At 44.6% G+C, this 20,329-nt stretch overlaps 1 protein-coding gene across 3 annotated transcripts in view; it reads right to left on the minus strand.

Moving 5' to 3' along the window:
• LOC134532075 (serine/threonine-protein phosphatase 2A regulatory subunit B'' subunit beta-like) overlaps positions 1 to 20,329 on the minus strand; it is a 191,862-nt gene that overhangs the window by 52,127 nt on the left and 119,406 nt on the right. For all 3 annotated transcript variants that reach the window (XM_063368270.1, XM_063368272.1, XM_063368273.1), the window contains exon 3: positions 2,753 to 2,853. In XM_063368270.1, coding sequence (XP_063224340.1) covers positions 2,753 to 2,853 — 101 coding nt within the window. The remainder of the gene's footprint in view (positions 1 to 2,752; positions 2,854 to 20,329) is intronic.

A 20,329-nucleotide genomic window follows, 5' to 3' on the forward strand; every position in this document is an offset into this window, starting at 1 on the left:
TACAGTATATTGTGAAATACCTTGACACGAAATGTATTCGCGAAATACAGGTGTCCCTAATCATGACTTTGCCCTTGGGATATTCACAAAATATATGGTCTCAATTACTGAAATTTAGTATTTTCGTACAAAATTTGTTTGAAAGAAGAGTTTAGCACATTAACGAAAGTATTTAAGTTAACATTAATATTCCCTACAAATAAATAAGTAAAATTTGGGCTCGGAAGTGGGCTGTCGCCCCCCCTGCGCCCTTCCCCTGGAGCCGCGCTTGTGGTCGAGGGGTAAGAACACTCGCCTCCCACCAAGGCGACCGGGGTTCGAATCACGGCGAGGTAAGAACACGGGTCGTGGGTTGTGGGTTTCCTCGGGGTACTCCCGCTGCTCCGCACCTCACACACTCCGGGGACGCACCACAACGCCGAAATATCACAACGCCGAAATACCAAATTGACCACAACGCCGAAATACACTAACGCCGAAAAATGTCATTGCAGGACTGCCACAAAGGTTAGGTTAGGTTAGACTAGGTTAGGTTAGACTAAGTTAGGTTAGACTAGGTTAGGTTAGACTAGGTTAGGTTAGGTTAGGCTAGGCTAGGATAGGCTAGGTTAAGTTAGGTTATATTACGCTAGGTTAGGTTAGGTTAGGTAAGGTTTGGTTTGATTGTGGTATTTCGGCGTTAAGGTACATTTAAGAAACACACACAAATTCATTCATTTGTTATTTCGGCGTTGTGGTACACAGCAGTTTTCTAGCTGTCGGCGTTGTGGTCAATTTTGACATTCGGCGTTATGGTATTTCGGCGTTGTGGTAACGACCCACACACTCCACAAGCTGTTCCCTCCATGCAGACCCCGCCGGCGGGAAACTACATGTAGACCTTCATCTATTCATATTCCTAGCATATATGCTACCATCGCATGAATTCGCAACTGAAAGTGTGCAGAAAGTACAGCCTAATTGCTTCCTCGTTAAAATGAAAACTCTCTACACAACTGCTTTTCTGCGGTTGTAAAGGGAGACTTAACTTTAGTTTCCGCTGAGTCACGGGAACATCAGCTATCTTCTATTCGTCTTCCTTATAATAAGAAGTTGTTAGGGAAAGCTGCATTGGTTGTTTGTTCCGTCTGATAACTATTTTTTGTGTCCTTGATCGGCCTTGTATCGCTTTTTTTCCTGTATAGATAACTCTTTGATATCTTCGAGATTACACAGCCATCTTTTTTGTCTGCGTTATCGCACGGTCTTTCTTTCTATTGACCCGCAATCATTGTGTGACGCGCTCCGGGGGGGAAGGGGGGGGTGGACTTCCAGAGCCAATGGTAATCCTCTCAACATGTCACACAGTTAAGACACTGAAAGCATTCAGGAGCGATACTGCTCGCTTCACTCGCCAACAAGATGGCCGAGCATATTTCGCGAAAAGATTCCGAGATCAGTTGAACGTTAAAACACTGTAGCATCATCTGTGTTTCGTGATTGAGTGAGTTTTTTTCCCCCCCGATTTATGTCGATCGTTTTATAACCAATCACAGTAACTCAGTGCGGAAGCAAACGCGTCCTGAGTGGCTTGGTCAAATATGGCAATGACATCTCTCGAAGACGGCCGCCAATCACAAGTAAGAACTCGTGGGTGCGGGTACACCTTTTTGCAGTCGATTAAGGTTCAGATTTTTTCGCGAAAATTTCCTGCCCCTAGCGATCAGTGGCCCAATCAGCAGCCAGCCAGGTGGGCGGACACGACCAGCGCGGGACCTCCCACGGCGTGGAGCAGCCAATCAGACGCCACGGTCGCGCTGACGATCACTCGCAAAGCAATCAGGCACCCCCATTTCGCTTCTGCGAGGTCATTTGTTCTGTTTCCCGGACTATGCTGTTGTTTTGTTCGATATGTAAGGGCAGGGCGGATTGATTCATTGGCCTATCAAACACACTACATAGTCCTCTGTAAACTCAGGCAAATAAATGTTCCCTGGCTGTTGAATTGAAGGACATATTAACAGGGTATCGTGTGATTCTATGCTTCTTGGGTTAAGTGTCTCTCATAACTCATTCCGCTAGGTAAACTGTGAGAATTGGCATCTGCAGAACACACTGATTAGCACACATAGTGCTGAGAGCATCAGAAAAAAATCGACACGGTTTGAAAACTATCTAGATATTACGATAAATAATTAAGAATACGCTGAGGTCAGATTGATTAGACCTAATTTCTGATTAATTGTTTAAAACTGTATTTTTAGAAATGTGAAAAAATATAATAGGCGTGTGTTCAGATTAATTATTTTAAACCATTTAACGTCCGGTACAGATTTTTCGGTGCATTCAAGGGCCTTGCTAAAAAAAAAAAAAAAAAACCGGTAGTATATATTCATTACTAGAGACCTGCAAAATTCGCGGATTCATTCGGTGATAGGCTAGAATTCAAACACATATACCTCTTAGATAATATTTCTATTGGCTTACTGTTCATCTGGACGAATCTCAACCAGTTATAAACCCTCAACCAAAGAAGGATCGAATAACAGACAAACCAGCTGAGACGACTTACAAGTTGGCAGCCAATGAACTTGCGTTATATGCCCGAGTGTACAGGGGGTATGTAAAGTCTATCCTGAAGGCCATTGAAACCGCGAATTTTGCAGGTCTCTATACATACTCCGCCATATAATGTTAAGGTTACCACAAGACACAGTATTGCGCTCAGAGGCGATGCCGCGCTGGAAGCACTAGTTGCTGGACAGGCACTCACCTGGGAATGTGCACATTCCTGTTGGCCTTGACGTGTCTCTGGAGAGTGGTGCTGGGCGGCAGGCGCCCGGGACCCTGGTTCTCCTTGTCGCGGGAGTACGTCTGCAACACAGGAGCGCCGCCGTCAACCCCGGCACTCGCCCTCCACAACCAACACCACCACCACTGCTCGACAACCACCGCTGCTCGACAACCACCGCTGCTCGACAACCACCACTGCTCGACAACCACCGCTGCTCGACAACCACCACTGCTCGACAACCACCGCTGCTCGACAACCACCGCTGCTCGACAACCACCACTGCTCGACAACCACCGCTGCTCGACAACCACCGCTGCTCGACAACCACCGCTGCTCGACAACCACCGCTGCTCGACAACCACCACTGCTCGACAACCACCGCTGCTCGACAACCACCACTGCTCGACAACCATAGGTAGAGACCGGAAAAATTCGCGGATTCATTTCGCGATAGGCTAAAATACAAATAGTTATACCTCAGTGCTGCCTCTGCCATTGGCTCACAACTCACCTGGATGACTCTGGGCCAATGAGAAAAACTCAACTAAAGCAGCATCAAATCACAGGCTGCTACGTTGGGACTTCTCACAAGACAGCAGCCAATGAGTGGGTAACATTTGACTGAGTGTACGAAGAAATATGGAATTCATGCTAGAGGTCATTGAACCCGCGAATTTTTCCAGTCCCTAACCATAGGCGTAATTCGGGGGTAGCAAAGGATCGCACTTGCCACCCCAGAATTGTCCAACCCAGTATTTGGCCACCCCATTTTGAAGTAAAATTATCAATCATTTACAAACAATTGTAAAATAAAATGTTACCAAGTCAAAAGAGAAATAACTTATAACATATAACTTATAACTAGAGACCCGAAAAATTCGCGGGTTCAATGACCTTCAGGATAGACTCCAATATCCTCTTCACACTCGGGTAAATGCCAACTGTTCATTGGCTGCTGACTTGTGAGTCGTCTCGACTGGGTGGCCTGTGATTCGACACTTCTATGAGTGAGGGTCTCTAATTGGCCCTCAGCCCTCCAGATTACCAGTGAACCAATGACAGAAGCAGCACTAAGGTATAATAATTTTAATTTTAGCATAACACGAAATGAATCCGCGAATTTTTCAGGTCTCTACTAATAACATGTCACTTATAACATAAAAATAGCTTGTGCTGACGACATTGAGTAAAGTTCAAGAAAGCTTTGTTTTTGGTTTGATGTTTGCTTAATTTTTACTTTCATGATAAAAGATTAGACAGAGCACTCAATCTTCAATCAATTACAAACGGGCATACTCTTGAGTTGTGTGTAAATGATATCTACTTCACACATGATTTGGCTATTAATTAAAGTAATTAACAATTAATATTTTGAGGTAACTATATAATGTTAGCAATTATTTTGTGATTTGTGGTGAAAATAGTCTGAAAAAGCTTAAAACACTAACAATTTAAACCTAGTTTTTTTTCTAATTTCCCGGGGGATGACAATTTACCCCCCCCCCCCCCCTTATTCCCTTCCCCTCCCCCCGAGGTGCAGTCCCACTCGCAGTCCACAATGATCTTAGATCAGCGCTCGCAACACAATGGCGCGACAATGGCGCGACAGACTAGGTGGTCCAACCACGATTAAAACCAGATTGTAAACCGAGATCACGCTTGGACTCAGACGGTGCAAATGGCCATTAGCAGAGACCTGAAAAATTCGCGGGTTCAATGACCTACAGGATGAACTCCATATTTCTACGTACACTCGGTCAAATGCCACCCACTCATTGGCTGCTGTCTTGTGAGACATCCCAACGTAGCAGCCTGTGATTCGATAAAGCTTTGGTTGGGTGTTTCTCATTGACCCAGAGTCGTCCAGGTGAGTTGTGAGCCAATAGCAGAGGCAGCACTGAGGTATAACTATATGAATTTTAGGCTGTCGTGAAATGAATCCGCAAATTTTTCCGGTCTCTAGTTATAAGCCGTGACGCGATTCAGATATTTTTTCCCCCCTCGTTTTGGGACACGGTTAAGCAAGGACTGTCTGTTGTCCATCGGCAAAGAGTCGTGTAGGGGCGCGTAACATTGTTCAAGGAGCAAGCTCAAAACTTGACAGAAACTGGCAGCTGTTTCAGGATGGTCTGCTGTTCTATTAACGTCTGGTTGACAATGGGGCCACGGGAGACGGGAACATACAGACCGATTTCAGGGAAATCAGGGAAGTAATCGACAGTGGGCACGGCCTACTGTCAGGAACCATCACAGGAAGCACCATGGAAAACCCAAGTCAGGATGGGTGTCCAAAGTTTTACCGTTGCTTTTGGAATTTTGCGAATACTACGCCAACAGACAGGGACTCCCGAGACGACAGGAACTGCCGAGATAGGCAGACACACCTGTATTTCACGAAAACCTTTTTTTGTCCAGATAGCTATCCTAACACAGTGCCTTTATCTTCATTATTGCGGTTGATAAGAGTAATGTTTAACATGAAGTGGCTATTAGCAGTTACTAGAGACCGGAAATATTCGCGAATTCATTTCGCCATAGGCTAAAATACAAATAGTAATACCTCAATGCTGCCTCTGCTATTAGCTCACAACTCACCTGGAAGACTCTGGGCCAATGAGAAACACCCAACCAAAGCTTTGTCGAAACACAGGCTGCTACGTTGGGATGTCTCACAATACAGCAGCCAATGAGTGGGTGACATTTGACCGAGTGTACGCAGAACTATGGAGTTCATCCTGCAGGTCATTGAACCCGCGAATTTTTCCGGTCTCTAGCAGTTACACATTTAAGACAAGATATAGTACATTGAGTATGAGGAGGATTTACAGTTGATAATGCAACATTAAATCAATTTTCACTTTACATTTCTTAATACCATTTGTAATTCTACCAATAGTTAATAATTGGGCGGCAGGCATTTTTCGCGAAACATTCTGAACCCCTATTAGACTACAACAAGTTACACACGCATCCACGGTTTCTTCCTTGTGATTGGCGGCCGTCTGCGAGAGAAGTCGCTGCCTTGTTTGACCGAGCCAATCAGGACGCGTTTGCTTCCGCACTGAATCACTGTGATTGGTGTTCTGACAGTAGATACGTAGCTGAAAGAAACACACCCAATCACGAAACACAGACGATACTACAGTGTTTTAACATTCAGCTCGGCTCGGGTGAAACAAGGCAACGGCTCTTCTCTCGGACGGTCGCCAATCACGCGAGGAAGTTTCCGTCTGTTGTGGGTATACCTTGTTGCAGTCTAATGGGTATTCTATTCTTTCCGCGAAAAATGCCTGCCCCTGCCAATCACGACGCACGGACGGCGCCTCTGAAGCTGGCCTGGAAGTATCTCCGCGAGACCCCTACAGCCAGGAAGTCGGCGAGCGCCGGGCGCCGTCGAATAACCCGAGCCAGATGGCGACTCAGAAATAGCCTGCTGCCCCCCCTCTTCCCATGCAATCCCCCTCCTCACTCCCCAACACCCAACCCCACTGCCGTCTACTCGTCAATGTCGGTCCCTTCTCCACTGCAGGCGGCACCGACACGCGCCTGGCTATAGTGCGCCTATCGCCCACCGGGGCACACACGCGGTGCGCACAGCTTCAAGAAAAAACAACGCGAATTCAAAACAACTTGAGATATCCGAGTGGGGTCTGCTTACGGAAAGCATTTAAGAGTTCGCTGAAGGCCGATAAGTACTTTTGATTGCGGCTAAAGTTTTAACTGTACTTTTATAAGAGTTAAAATGGCTAGAGCGCATGTTTTCAGAGTAATTTTTAGGCGTAAAACAACCGGAACAGATTCTTGAAAGCACTTAAGGGACTTGCATTACACCTTTATCTTCATTTCTCGGGCATATGCTGTTACTGCCACCGCTGAAATTTCACAGCAATCCAGTGACGACGAAAATACTGCGCGCCAGTTCAGAGCCTTGCGCTTAGAGGCGATACCGCGCTAGAAATACCAGAGAGCGTCGCGCTTATCATCCCGCCTCACTAACACACGTATACATCCCTGACGAGGCGGGCTCCTTAACTACGGCGAATTCATTTCGCGATAGGCTAAAATACTAATAGTTATACCTCAGTGCTGCCTCTGCTATTGGCTTACAACTCACCTGAATGCCTCTGGGCCAATGAGAAACACCCGACCAAAGCTTTATCAAATCACAGGCTGCTGCGTTGGGACGTCTCACAAGACAGCAGCCAATGAGTGGGTGGCATTTGACCGAGTGTACGTAGAACTATGGAGTTCATCCTGCAGGTCATTGAACCCGCGAATTTTTCCGGTCCCTACTTCTTACTGAGATCTCAGTTGGTACCCCTGAGTTTGAAGCTGTTTTTGGAAAGGAACCCTCTGAATTTTGGTTGCAGTTTGTCTGCACCCAGCCAGTAGCCTCTCTATGACTTGCGATGTCACAAGATGTTACGTCCACGTGTTAACAACAGGTAGGGTTAGGTGTTTTCTCTCAATGTTCTTAATGTTTTCGCAATGTAGAAATTTAAACATGAAACGTCTCGTGACCAAACACACGTTGGTTTGGACTACCTCGTGGTGTGTCAAAACATGGCGGTGGTCTGGTTGGAGTGTAGCGTGAATGTGCAATGTTGCCGGGTCTCCTGCGGCAAGGGGCCGAAATGAATTACTCAGTTTATAAGAAGGAAGCCCTTGCATGTGTCTGGGGGTGTGAAAAATTCGCGGACTTTTTGGAAGCAGGTGAATTTTTATTGCGTACTGGCAACCAAGCTTTGACTTGGCTGTGACGGAGGTATGACGCGCAACGAGACGAGATGACTTATAAGTAGAGACCTGAAAAATTCACGGGTTCATTTCGTGTTATGCTAAAATTCAAATAATTATACCTTAGTGCTGCTTCTGTCATTGGTTCTGAGGGCCAATTAGACACCCTCACTCATAGAAGTGTCGAATCACAGGCCACCCAGTCGAGAAGACTCACAAGTCAGCAGCCAATGAACAGTTGACATTTTCTCGAGTGTGTGGAAGATATTGGAGTCTATCCTGGAGGTCATTGAACAAGCGAATTTTTCCGGTCTCTACTTATAAGCTGAATGATAAAGTTCTAATGAAGACGCACTATTTAAGCAAAGCTAGTGATAGATTTTCTAGTAAATTGGCTTTGAAATATAAAGGCCCTTATAGAATAGTGCGGTTTCTGACTCCTGCTACATTGTTATTGAAAGATATTGTGAAGGATGTTTATGTTAAAGCTCGTGTTGATAACACGAAGTTACACCAGGAAGAGTCGCATTAAGGTTTAACGTCTTGTCACGTCATCTCCCGTGGTGGCGTGTCACGTGACCAGGACACCGCGAAGACCGCTACCGGCCAAGGCTCGCTAACCAGAGAGAAGCACTCGAGATCACAACCGTTAGTTCCGGGGCCAGGGGAGAAAGTCAACAAACGGTCCCGGCACATTATCATCTCGCTGTTCCCCCATCGCCCAGAACACACGGGCCGGAACAATTAATGTCCTCCGACTAAACGGCCAGCGACGCGACTGAAGTGTTACACGGCGCAGGGGTCGACCAGACATGTCGATAGCGGAGACACGGCCTCAGCCATTCAATTAGTGGCATGTGTTTTCATCTATATAAAAAAAATCATCTGAACGCTCATTGGAATGCAGTAAGGTTTCTTGGTTGTGATTGGCCACTGCCTAACGGCTGCGAGTGGTGTGGGGTAGAACCACACACGCGGTGTGCTGGAAGGAGGAACGGCTCACGCCGCAGGTAGACAAGAAGACAAGGCGTGTTCGCGCGAGGTGCGGACAGGAAGCCGCCTCATAGCGACTTCCGGCCGGCGGTAAGTCACGAGACGCGCGAGTGCAACAGCCTTCCCCCCCAACCCCCTCCCGGGGCGCTGGCCTCGGGCCGTGACTCAGCTGCTCTGAGCGGCGGCGCGGGTCGCAACAACCCCGGCCTTCATCACACATTCCATAACTAGAGCCGCGACTGTCTCTTGAGCACACATGCATCTGCCTCACGCTGGTTGCTCGACTACCAAGCTCTTGCAAAAGGCCCCGAACCGGCTAGCAACAAGAACAAAAGCGAACGTTGAAAGAGCAAACGGATCTTGACGTGACGCCAAACGAATCCGCCAAGTCTCCCGGTCTCCATGCGCGACTCGAGCCAGACGAGATGAAGACAAGGGATCGTCCGCCGTGTCGGGCGACAGTGTCGTGTTGTTGCCGGCGGCTGCGGCCGGCCTCTCCTCCTCCTGGAGATGACGTCAGCACACGTGGGCCGCACGTGCGGCGGGGGAGGGGTCGCCGACACCGCAGCACCACAGTACCCTGCACCTAGCACCCCAGCACCACAGTACCCTGCACCTAGAACCATTTTTCAGCTCTACGGCGTGTATCCGGCAGCAGAGCACACCGAGGCAAGTGCGGCGCTAATGGCATACACGGCGCACTGCGAAGAGAAGGTAGACGCGCCCTGCGACGGGAAGATGGCGCAGACGGCGAGCGCGTGACGACAGATACCTTATCCCGCGATAACAGCGGCTTGTTGCCTCGCGGGGCACAAGGTCGACACCCGGGAACACGGCCCCGCCGCCAGACAAGGGCTGCAGAGTGATTACGGGCAAGAGGTTTCCGCGAGAAAGAAACTCTGAACGCTCATTGCTAGGGACCGGAAAAATTCCCGGTTTCAATGACCTCTTAGGATAGACTCCACGTTCCTCCATGTACTTATGCACATTAAACTTGCTGATTGGCTACTAATCCGTGACACCTGTCAACTGGCATGCTTGTGATTCGCTGTTTTTTTTTTTTTTTGTATTCTTCATTGGCTTTGGGTCATTCAGGTAAACTGTGGTCCGATCATTGAAGCAGCATGAAAATGAACTAGTTTGGATTCTAGCCTATCGCGAAATGAATCAGCGCATTTTTCCGGTCTCTACTCATTACTAGGGACCGGAAAAATTCGCGGGTTCAATGACCTGCAGGATGAACTCCATAGTTGTACGTACACTCGGTCAAATCCCACCCACTCATTGGCTGCTGTCTTGTGAGACGTCCCAACGTAGCAGCCTGTGATTTGATAAAGCTTTGGTCGGGTGTTTCTCATTGGCCCAGAGTCATTCAGGTGAGTTGTAAGCCAATAGCAGAGGCAGCATTGAGGTATAACTATTTGTTTTTTTAGCCTATCGCGAAATAAATTCGCAAATTTTTCCGGTCTCTAGTCATTACTAGGGGCAGGTATTTATCGTGAAAAAAAATCTGAACGCCTATTAGACTGTAACAAGGTATATCCGCACCAGCTGTTTCTTCCTTGTGATTGGCGGCCGTCTGCGAGAGAAGTAGTTGCCTTGTTTGACCGAGCCACTAAGGACGAAATTTCTTTCGCTCTGAATTATTACTGTGATTGGTGATGTAACAGTAGACATGCACCTGAAATAAACTCACCCGATCACGAAACAAAGACGATACTACAGTGTTTTAACTTTCAGCTACTCGCGGAATGCTTTCGCGAAATATGCATGTCTATACTCTTTACCTCCACGGTTTTCTGTCTACTCGGCCAACGGCTGCCGGCTGGTGAGACGTCACAACTTGGTAACCTGTGATTCGCTAATTATTTGGTTGTTTCTCACTGCCCAGTATTCCCTACAAACAGAATGCAAATAGCGGAAGAATCTTAGAGCTATAAACAGATGAATTTTATCCTATCGCAAAATGAATCCCTAAATATTAACGGTACCTAGTAATAAGTAGGGCCATGCATTTTTCGCGAAAAAATTTCGAGGGTAGCTGAAATTTAAAGCACTATAGTATTTTCTGTGGTTCATGATTGTGAGAGTGTCATTCCGGTACATGAACATTGTTACAACACCAATTACGAATTACAGTAATTCACTGCGGAAGCAAACTATTCCTGAATTGCTTTGTCAAAAAAGGCAACGACTTCTCTCGCAGACGGCCGCCAATCACAAGGAAGAAACCGCTGGTGCGGGTACCTTTACCTTGTTGCTGTCTAATAGGCGTTCAGAATTTTTTTTATCGCGAAAAATGCCTGCATCTAGCCATGATTATTTCACTCCAGGCTAGAATCATCTCGCTTATACGTGGTAAAGACTTTTTGGAATGCTCACTGGTCGATAACAATGCCACATCCTTTGGCGGGTCACAATGATTGGGTAACCACTTCTCCTGTTTTACAACTGGCTCTGGGTCTTCAAGGGGCGTGTCGGGAACAATGCAGCCTAATCACCAACGTGAAGCAGATGCATATGTGCTTCAAGTATACTTTCCTGCCCAATGAAACAAAGGCGTGTCGTAACACGCAGCCAGGCTCGAAACATTTTCGCGGCAAAAAAAGCACATGCCTAGAGACACTGATATTTAGGGGATTCCTTTGGCCGTAAAGTAGACTGCAAGCATGTATATATAGAGACCGGAAAATTTCGCGGGTTCATTTCATGATATGCTATAATCCAAACAACTGTATCTTTATATTGCTTCTGTGATTGACTCACAGTTTATCTGAAGGACTTTGAACCAGTGAAAAACCTTCAACCAATAAAAGTATCGAACCGCAAGCGTCCCATTTGACAGGTGTCACGAGCCAATAGCCAATGAGCAGGTGGCATTTGCCCGAGTGTGTGTAGAGGATTGTGGAGTCTAACCTAGAGGTCATTGAAAACGCGAATTTTTCCAGTATCTAGGTATGTATATATTTTCACATTACTTTGATAATTAGATCACAATTCACTCGACAATCCTCTCTACGACTTTGGACTACTCAACTACCAGCCAGCAATACCGTGGCTAAACCACATCGACCCATTCAAAAGAAGAATTTCTGCAGTAATAAATCAGCCACTATAGTCTGTCTCATGCCTAGACTGCAGTACAGAACAGATGGTGCCCACCGATACCAACCAGCTTGTGAACAATAATTATTTTTTGTTACACCATCATTAGTTACAATTAGGGACACCTGTATTTCGCGATTTCATTTCATGTCAAGGTATTTCACTAAACACTGTAGCTTTTTCTAAGAGTCATGGCAAGTTGTGAGGGTGCAGCAGTACGGTGACCACATTCTCATTGGCCCCGTCAAGAGCGGGACGACACCTCTCACCGACCTCAGCCAATAACCACAGGAGAAAAGCTACAGTATTTTGAGAAAAAACCTTGACACGAAATGTATTCGCGAAATACAAGTGTCCTAGTTATAATTAGGGGCATCCAGATTTCACGAAAAGATTTCGAGACAAGATGAAAGTTACAACACTGTAGCATCGTCTGTGTTTCGTGATTGGTTGAGTTTCTCCCAGGTACATATAGATAGAGACAGGAAAAATTCGCGAATTCATTTCGCGATAGGGTAAAATACAAATCGTTATACCTTAACGCTGCCTCTGCTATTGGCTCACAACTCACCTGGATGACTCTGGGCCAATGAGAAACACCCGAACAAAGCTTTATCGAATCACAGGCTGCTACGTTTGGGACGCCTCACAAGACAGCAGCAAATGAGTGGGTAGCATTTGACCGAGTGTACGTAGAACTATGGAGTTCATCCTGCAGGTCATTGAACCCGCGAATTTTTCCGGTCCCCAGTTATAGCTTCAAACAGATGTAGCGCCAGCAGCTGCTCGCTGCTATATGAAAGTCGTTGACCGTGTATTCGATGACACCTCGTACACGGTACTGCGGACTCGAGCCCGACACGGAATGAATCCGCGGAAGGTTGGCGCGACTGAGCGTGGCCCTGGCCGTGGGCGAGGCTGGTCGCCGCCGACAGCCGTGGGCTGGGCTCCGCCCCACGCTCCGCCCCACGCTCCGCCCCACGTCGCGATGCGTGTGCTACAGTCGGCATCACGCTCGGACTGTAGTGCGCCGTCGCCACATCTACCGCCCGGCTTCTGGACATTACGTTCTTATTTTGTTTACTCCCGTTTGTGCATCGTTTCCACATCTACCGCCCGGCTTCTGAACATTACGTTCTTATTTTGTTTACCCCCGTTTGTGCGCCGTTGCCACGTCTACCACCCGGCTTCTGAACATTACGTTCTTATTTTGTTTACCCTCGTTTGTGCGCCGGTGCCACATCTACCGCCTGGCTTCTGAACATTACGTTCTTATTTTGTTTACTCCCGTTTGTGCATCGTTTCCACATCTACCGCCCGGCTTCTGAACATTACGTTCTTATTTTGTTTACCCCCGTTTGTACGCCGTTGCCACGTCTACCACCCGGCTTCTGAACATTACGTTCTTATTTTGTTTACACCCGTTTGTGCGCCGTTGCCACGTCCAACGCCTGGCTTCTAAAATTTACGTTATTATTTTGTTTACCCTCGTTTGAGCACCGTTGCCACATCTACCACTGGGCTTCTGAAAATTACGTTCTTATTTTGTTTACCATCGATTGTGCACCGTTGCCACATCTACCGCCTGGCTTCTGAACATTAAGTTCTTAATTTTTTTACCATCGTTTATCACAATATATTTTTTAAATATTTTTTCTATCTGTAAGGTTTCTTGATTTTGTCTAGGACCATAAAATAGTGTCTACTAACAGAATTATTAGAGTTGTCATTCTGACAGAAAAAATAATTAAATGCTATTCACCAATTATTAGAGACCCAGAAATTTCGCGGATTCGTCTGGCCTCAGGGTAGAATTCAAAGTAATGGGTGTTGCGCAAAACATGCTTGTTTTCCCATTGGTTTAGTTCTTGGCGAGAACATTTCTATCCTCGCTTACTTCTCTCCTAGCTGGGCATCGTTGGCTCAAAGGGGCGTGTCAAAATAACTGCGGTCCAATCATGAACACAGTGCGAGAGTGTGAAAGTTTGCATTCTGACTTGCGAATAAATGAATGCGCTTAATTTCCGTATCCCTGCCAATGATTACTTCACAGGATAAACTATTTGTAACCATCGGTAACTATTAACAACAAGGCATTAAATGAACGCATTTGTTACGCTGAAAAGAGCAAACAATATTAAATTTTATACCAAAATTAATTGAAACCAACATGGCGCATTTCAATTACGTCTGTTTATAAATTTAAAATATATATATAATCAGCTGATGGCCTTGATGAAATAAAACAGGAAAATTATTTCCACAATTCGCACTCCTAACTTTACTTTACAAATTACCAATTTTCATATACATAAAAAAAAACATTTTTCTCGTTACACTACAAAGTTTCTAAAACCTTTAAGCTTTATTGCATTCATCTGGCTACAGAACACACCTAAACAAGGACAGCGCTAATTACAGGAATCTTACATTAGAGAGAGAGAGAGAGAGAGAGAGAGAGATAATTAATGCACGCTGCAATCAAAGGATGAGACGTGCTAATAGGTAGAGGCAGGAAAAATTCGCGAATTCATTCGGTGATAGGCTAGAATTCAAACACATATACCTCTTTGATAATTTTGCTATTGGCTTACTGTTCATCTAGACGAATCTCAACCAGTTATAAACCCTCAACCAAAGAAGGATCGAATGACAGACAAACCAGCTGAGACGACTTACAAGTCGGCAACCAATGAACTTGCGTTTTTTGCCCGAGTGTACAGGAGTATGTGCAGTATATCCTGAAGGCCATCGAAAACGCGAATTATGCAGGTCTCTACCAATGAGAAACACCCAACCAAAGCTTTATCGAATCACAGGTTGCTACGTTGGGATGTCTCACAAGACAGCAGCCAATGAGTGGGTGGCATTTGACCGAGTGTACGCAGAACTATGGAGTTCATCCAGGAGGTCATTGAACCCGCGAATTTTTCCGGTACCTATAACCATTGCTAGTTTGCACCGATTTTTTTTTTGGTAAGGTGGGGGGGGGGGGGGGGGGGGAGGAATTACTTGCACGGCTTATACGGCAACAATTTTTAATCGAGAAACTTTACACTATCTAAATAATATTTGCTAGCTTAGCCAGTTAATTGCTTCAATTACCCACATTTTCAAATGACTTGCTAAGTTAACAAAGTAAATTTTTACAGTACGACTAGTAAAATTTACCCGATTAAAAAAAAATTTCCTCAGAAATCTTCCAATTAATTATTTTCGCTAAAATTATAGCATGTCTGAATTCATTTCGAATTTTTTAATAATAGAAGAGTTATTTATTATTGTGTAGCAAACATTTTTAGTCACAGAATCTAATAATTTGGTGCATTATGGCGATTTTAAAACTTTTGAAGAAAAAAATTCATTTACTCAAAAACTACAAATTTTTATGATTTTTTTTTTTAATTCAAGCCGTAATTTACTTGCCTATCTACTGTTCACGGCTTTACGTGGAGTTATTGGTAGGGGCATACATATTACGCGAAAAGATTCCGAGTCCAGTTGAACGTTAAAACACTGTAGCATCATCTGTGTTTCGTGATTGGGTGTTTTTTTTTCCCCCGATTTATGTCGATCGTTTTATAACCAATCACAGTAACTCAGTGCGGAAGTAAACGCGTCCTGAGTGGTTTGGTCAAATATGGCAATGACTTCGCTCGCAGACGGCCGCCAATCACAAGTAAGAAAGAACTCGTTGGTGTGGGTACACCTTTTTGCAGTCTATTAAGCGTTCATATTTTTTCGCGAAAATTTCCTGCCCTAGTTATGGGTAGGGACCGGAAAAATTCGCGTGTTCAATGACCTGCAGGATGAACTCCATAGTTCTACATACACTCGGTCAAATGCCACCCACTCATTGGCTGCTGTCTTGTGAGACGTCCCATCGTAGCAGCCTGTGATTTGATATAGCTTTGGTCGGGTGTTTCTCATTGGCCCAGCGTCATCCAGGTGAGGTGTGAGCCAATAGCAGAGGCAGCACTGAGGTATAACTATTTGTATTTTAGCCTATTGTGAAATGAATTCGCGAATTTTTCCGTTCCCTAGTTATGGGACAGCCATATGCTTATATACATAATTACACACACACAGCTTCTTCCTTATAATTAACGGCCGTCTGCAAGAAAAGCCATTGCCTTATTTCGCCGGGCCATTCAGGACCGTTCGCTTCCGCACCAAATAACTGTAATTCTGTGACGACAGTAGACATGTAATTACCTGAAAGAAACTGAACCGATCACGAAACACAGACGATGCTACAGCGTTCTAACACGCAGCTCGTCTCTAAAGATTTTAGAAAGAAAGAAAAGTCGCACAAATTAGTAGGCACAATCAATTTTCGCGAAAAAATATCTGAACGCTTAATAGACTGCAAAAAGGTGTACCCGCACCAGTGGTTTCTTACTTGTGATTGGCGGTCGTCTGCGAGAGCCATTGCCGTGTTTGACCGAACCACTCAGGACGTGTTTGCTTCCGCACTGAATTTCTGTGATTGGTTATAAATCGATCGACATAAATCAGAAGAAAAAAAACACCGAATCACGAAACAGACGATGCTACAGTGTTTTAACTTTCAACTGGTCTCGGAATATTTCCGCGAAATACGCATGCCCCTACAAATTAGTTACAGAAATTTTCCAAGCCCTACCAATTAAATTGCAATGCGCCAGACGTCCCCAGGGACAGCTCGAGGTTACGTAACATCACCTTCGGAAACAGAACACGGCTGTTTCATTTGCATTCAGTAATTACTGCAGCGCATAACTTTTTAACTAAAAAAAAAAAAAACTTTCCAGCTGATAGCTACATCGGGAGGGTCTAGTTTTAAATGGGATTTTCCGCGGTGATCAATATATTCCGATAAATAAGGACGGGAAAAATTCACGAATTCTAATTCCTATATGCACACCTCTAAGATGCTTCCGCTATTGGCACATACATTATAGGTAGAGACCTGAAAAATTCGCGCATTCATTTCACGACAGGCTAGAATCCAAAGAGTTTGCATTTTTGCTGCTTCGGTGATTGGACCACAGTATATCTGAAGGACTTTGGGCCTATGAAACAATGTAAACAAAAGAAGTAGCGAATCACGAGCATCCCAGCTAACAGGTGCTACGAGTCAGTAACCAATGAGCAGATGCAATTATCCCGAGTGCATAGAGGATCATGGAGTCCATCCTAGAGGTCATTGAAATCACGAATTGTTCTGGTCTCTACTTATAGGGAATACTTCTGGCCAATGAGAAACCCTCAACTAAATAATCATTGAATCACAGGCAACCCAGCAGAAACGTCTCACCAGTCGGCAGCCAATGAGCATGTGACATTTGCCCAAGTGTAAAGAGGACTGTGGAGTCTATCCTGGAGGTCAGTGAGAACGCGAATTTTTCCGGTCTCTACCGATAACTAGAGCCACGGAAATTTCGCGGATTCATTTAGTCGTAAGCTAGAATGCAAACCTCCACACTGTCGCACTGTGTTCATGATTGGACCGCAGTTATCTGGACACGCCCCTCTACGACCGTGAGCCAATGATGTCCAGCTAGGAAAGAAGTAAGCGAATCAGGTAGTGCCAAATAACAAGGCTAAAAATGTTCTCGCTAAGAAATCAACCAATGGGAAAGTAAACATGGGTCGAGCACACCTATAACTTTGAATTCTATCCTGAGGCCAGAGGAATCCGCGAAATTTCCGGGACTCTACCGATAACGTAATCATCTAAGTAAAAACAATGTTATAGAACGACAGCTGAATGTAACCCAATAAAGTTAATATTTTTCTTTAATTGTTTGAACTAGAACGACACTGTTGTGAGTCAGTCACTACCACTGTTACCTAACGAAGTGAAAAGTTGATGATTACGCAACTGTAGACCCGAACAGTAGCTGTTTCCTGTGACTGTGACGACTTTTCAAGTCGATAGTTGATAGTTTTTTTTTCTCCGTTTGTTTAAGGGGGTATTTTCCTAATTTTTTTCCTAATAAAATTAAGTTTTCCCAAAACACTGAAATACTCATTTCTATGGTTTTGGGAAAAGATAATTTTTTATTTATTTAATTAATGATACACAGTTCATATAATGATTTTATGCTGTGAGCACATACTAGGACTGATAAAAAAAATTCCTTATAGTTCATAAAAATTAAATACTGAATTATTAGTAGTAAAACAATAAAAAATTAAAAAGGCTACGTTTATGTTATGAATTTGTTTAAAATCATGTGCAAAAACACGAAATAATAGAAGCAATACAGTTTAAGACACATCCCCTTAAGCCACACTTCAATACACAGCGCTACTTAGGCGCAATTGAGTGACGTGGATGTTTCAACTGCATTATGAACAAGCGAAGAACGCTTCATGAAGTTATATGGTTCTTTAAAGCAAACGAGTTCTGATCATCATTATCTGACCTTTCCTCCTCAACGGTATTGCCCAAGCAAGGTAAATGCTCACCATTAATAACCTCCCCCTGTATATTTCTTATTTTCCCTAAGCTGGATAAACCCCTTCGTATAAAAACCCGTTAACATGAAACCTACAAGTAAGTAAAGTGACATGGAATATATATATATATATATATATATATATATATATATATATATATATAGCGGGCAAATAAATTTCGGGAAATGGTTTCGAGACTGACTAATTGTATGTTAAAACACTGTAGAATCGTCTGTGTTTCGTGATTGGTCCGGTTTCTTTCAGGCGCCTGTTCACTGTCGGCGCACCAATCACAGCCCCTCAATGCGAAAGCAAACGCGGTCTGAATGGCCCGGCAAAATAAGCGATGGATTCTCTTGCAGACGGTCGTCAATCACAAAGAAGAAACCGCTGGTGTGGGCATACCTTTATTGCAGTCTAACGAGAGTTCAGGTTTTTTTTTATTGCGAGAAATACGTGCACAATATCACTATATCTATCGCGCATAAAGGTACCTTACGAGAGCATATAAGTCCTAGAGCACGTTCAATGGGCATTCCTCAGATCCAATGGCAAGCAGCAAACGATGATAGGACTGAATTATTGAGATGTAACCTCTTCCATGCTCCTCTAAAGTCAGCACACAAAAACAAATGACAAGGGACTGGAAAAACTCCTGGATTCACTGACCTCCAGGATAGACTCCACAGTCCTCTGCACACTCGGGCAAATGACACCTGCTCATTGGTTGGCGACTGGTGAGACGTCTCAACTGGCTAACTTGTGATTCGATACTTCCACGTTTGAGGGTTTCTCATTGGACAGGAGTGCTCGTTAGCTGTGAGCCAATAGTAGAAGCAACACAAAGGTATATGACTGAGCAGAAGTTGGCTCCATCCACCGCACGGGACAGACAGCTTGGGACAACAACAGCATAAGTCATTCAGCGCAACTACGGCAATTTACAACCGAGTTTTTATATTTTTACAATACAAAGTGCAAACATAACGATAGAGCAGTTACATGGCGACCTTCATACATGTGTGCACTATCAATAAAAATTAAATTTAGAGTGCGAACCATCGTACAGTTGGTCCCAGGCGCCCTGAAGGCCTCCAAAGTGTTTCTTTCATGAATAGAGACCTGTAAAATTCGCGGATTTATTTCGCGATATGATAGAGTCCAAATAATTTTGACATTATTTTGCTTCAGTGATTGGGCCACAGTTTATCCGAAGTACTCTGAGCCAATGAAAAATCTTTAAAAAAAGAATTAGCGAATCACGATCATTCCAGTCAACAGGTGTTAGTCGGTAACCAATCAGCAGATGTAATTTGCACGAGTGCATAGAGGATCATGGAGTCTATCCTTTAGGAATTTGAAATCGCGAATTTAACAGGTCTATATTCATTAAGTATTGCACAAACATTTTTTTCCTGGCCACTTTGGCCATTGGTACTGATAGAGCTGGTACATAGGCTTTTGTTGTCCCAAGCTTTCTGTCCCGTGCGACCGGATACAGCCGGAGTATAGAACCAAATTCAGCTCAGTAAGGTGTGAGTATTTTGGATGTTAGCATATCGTGACATTAATATGCGAAAATACCCGGTCTCTCAACACGACACCTGCGCTAACTGGTAGATGCCAATGAAGCAGTGTCTGCGCTAAACTGTGCCGTGCCCTGAGGCATTTCCTTCCGAGGGGCCCTCATATTTTGGAGAAGAGGCCGGAAAAATTCGCGAATTAATTTCGCGATAGGCTAAAATACAAATAGTTATACCTCAGTGCTGCCTCTGCTATTGGCTCACAACTCACCTGGGTGACTCTGGGCCAATGAGAAACACCCGACCAAAACTTTATCAAATCACAGGCTGCTACGTTGGGATGTCTCACAAGACAGCAGCCAATGAGTGGGTGGCATTTGACCGAGTGTACGTAGAACTATAGAGTTCATCCTGGAGGTCATTGAACCCGCGGATTTTTCCGGTCCCTACCTACCGGGGGTCTTGGAAGGAGGGGGAAAAAAAGGTGGGATCAGGGATCTTCCCCTGGGAATAATTAAACTTAACTCAATAAAACCTTTTTAACCCAACTAGGGACCTAAATCTCGAAAATGTTTTTATTTTATTTTCTAATAAAATTTTAATGAGAAATATAACAAATGCATAGCGGCGTGTATTTTACGCGAAATGATTTCGAGACCAGCGTTGTATTAAAACACTGTAACAACGTCTGCGTATCGTGATTGGTTGTGCTTTAGATTCTGGACACAAATTACAGCCAGTCAGTGTGGAC

The sequence above is a fragment of the Bacillus rossius genome, chromosome 5, assembly GCF_032445375.1.
Source record: "Bacillus rossius redtenbacheri isolate Brsri chromosome 5, Brsri_v3, whole genome shotgun sequence".
In the NCBI taxonomy this organism is placed as follows: domain Eukaryota; kingdom Metazoa; phylum Arthropoda; class Insecta; order Phasmatodea; family Bacillidae; genus Bacillus; species Bacillus rossius.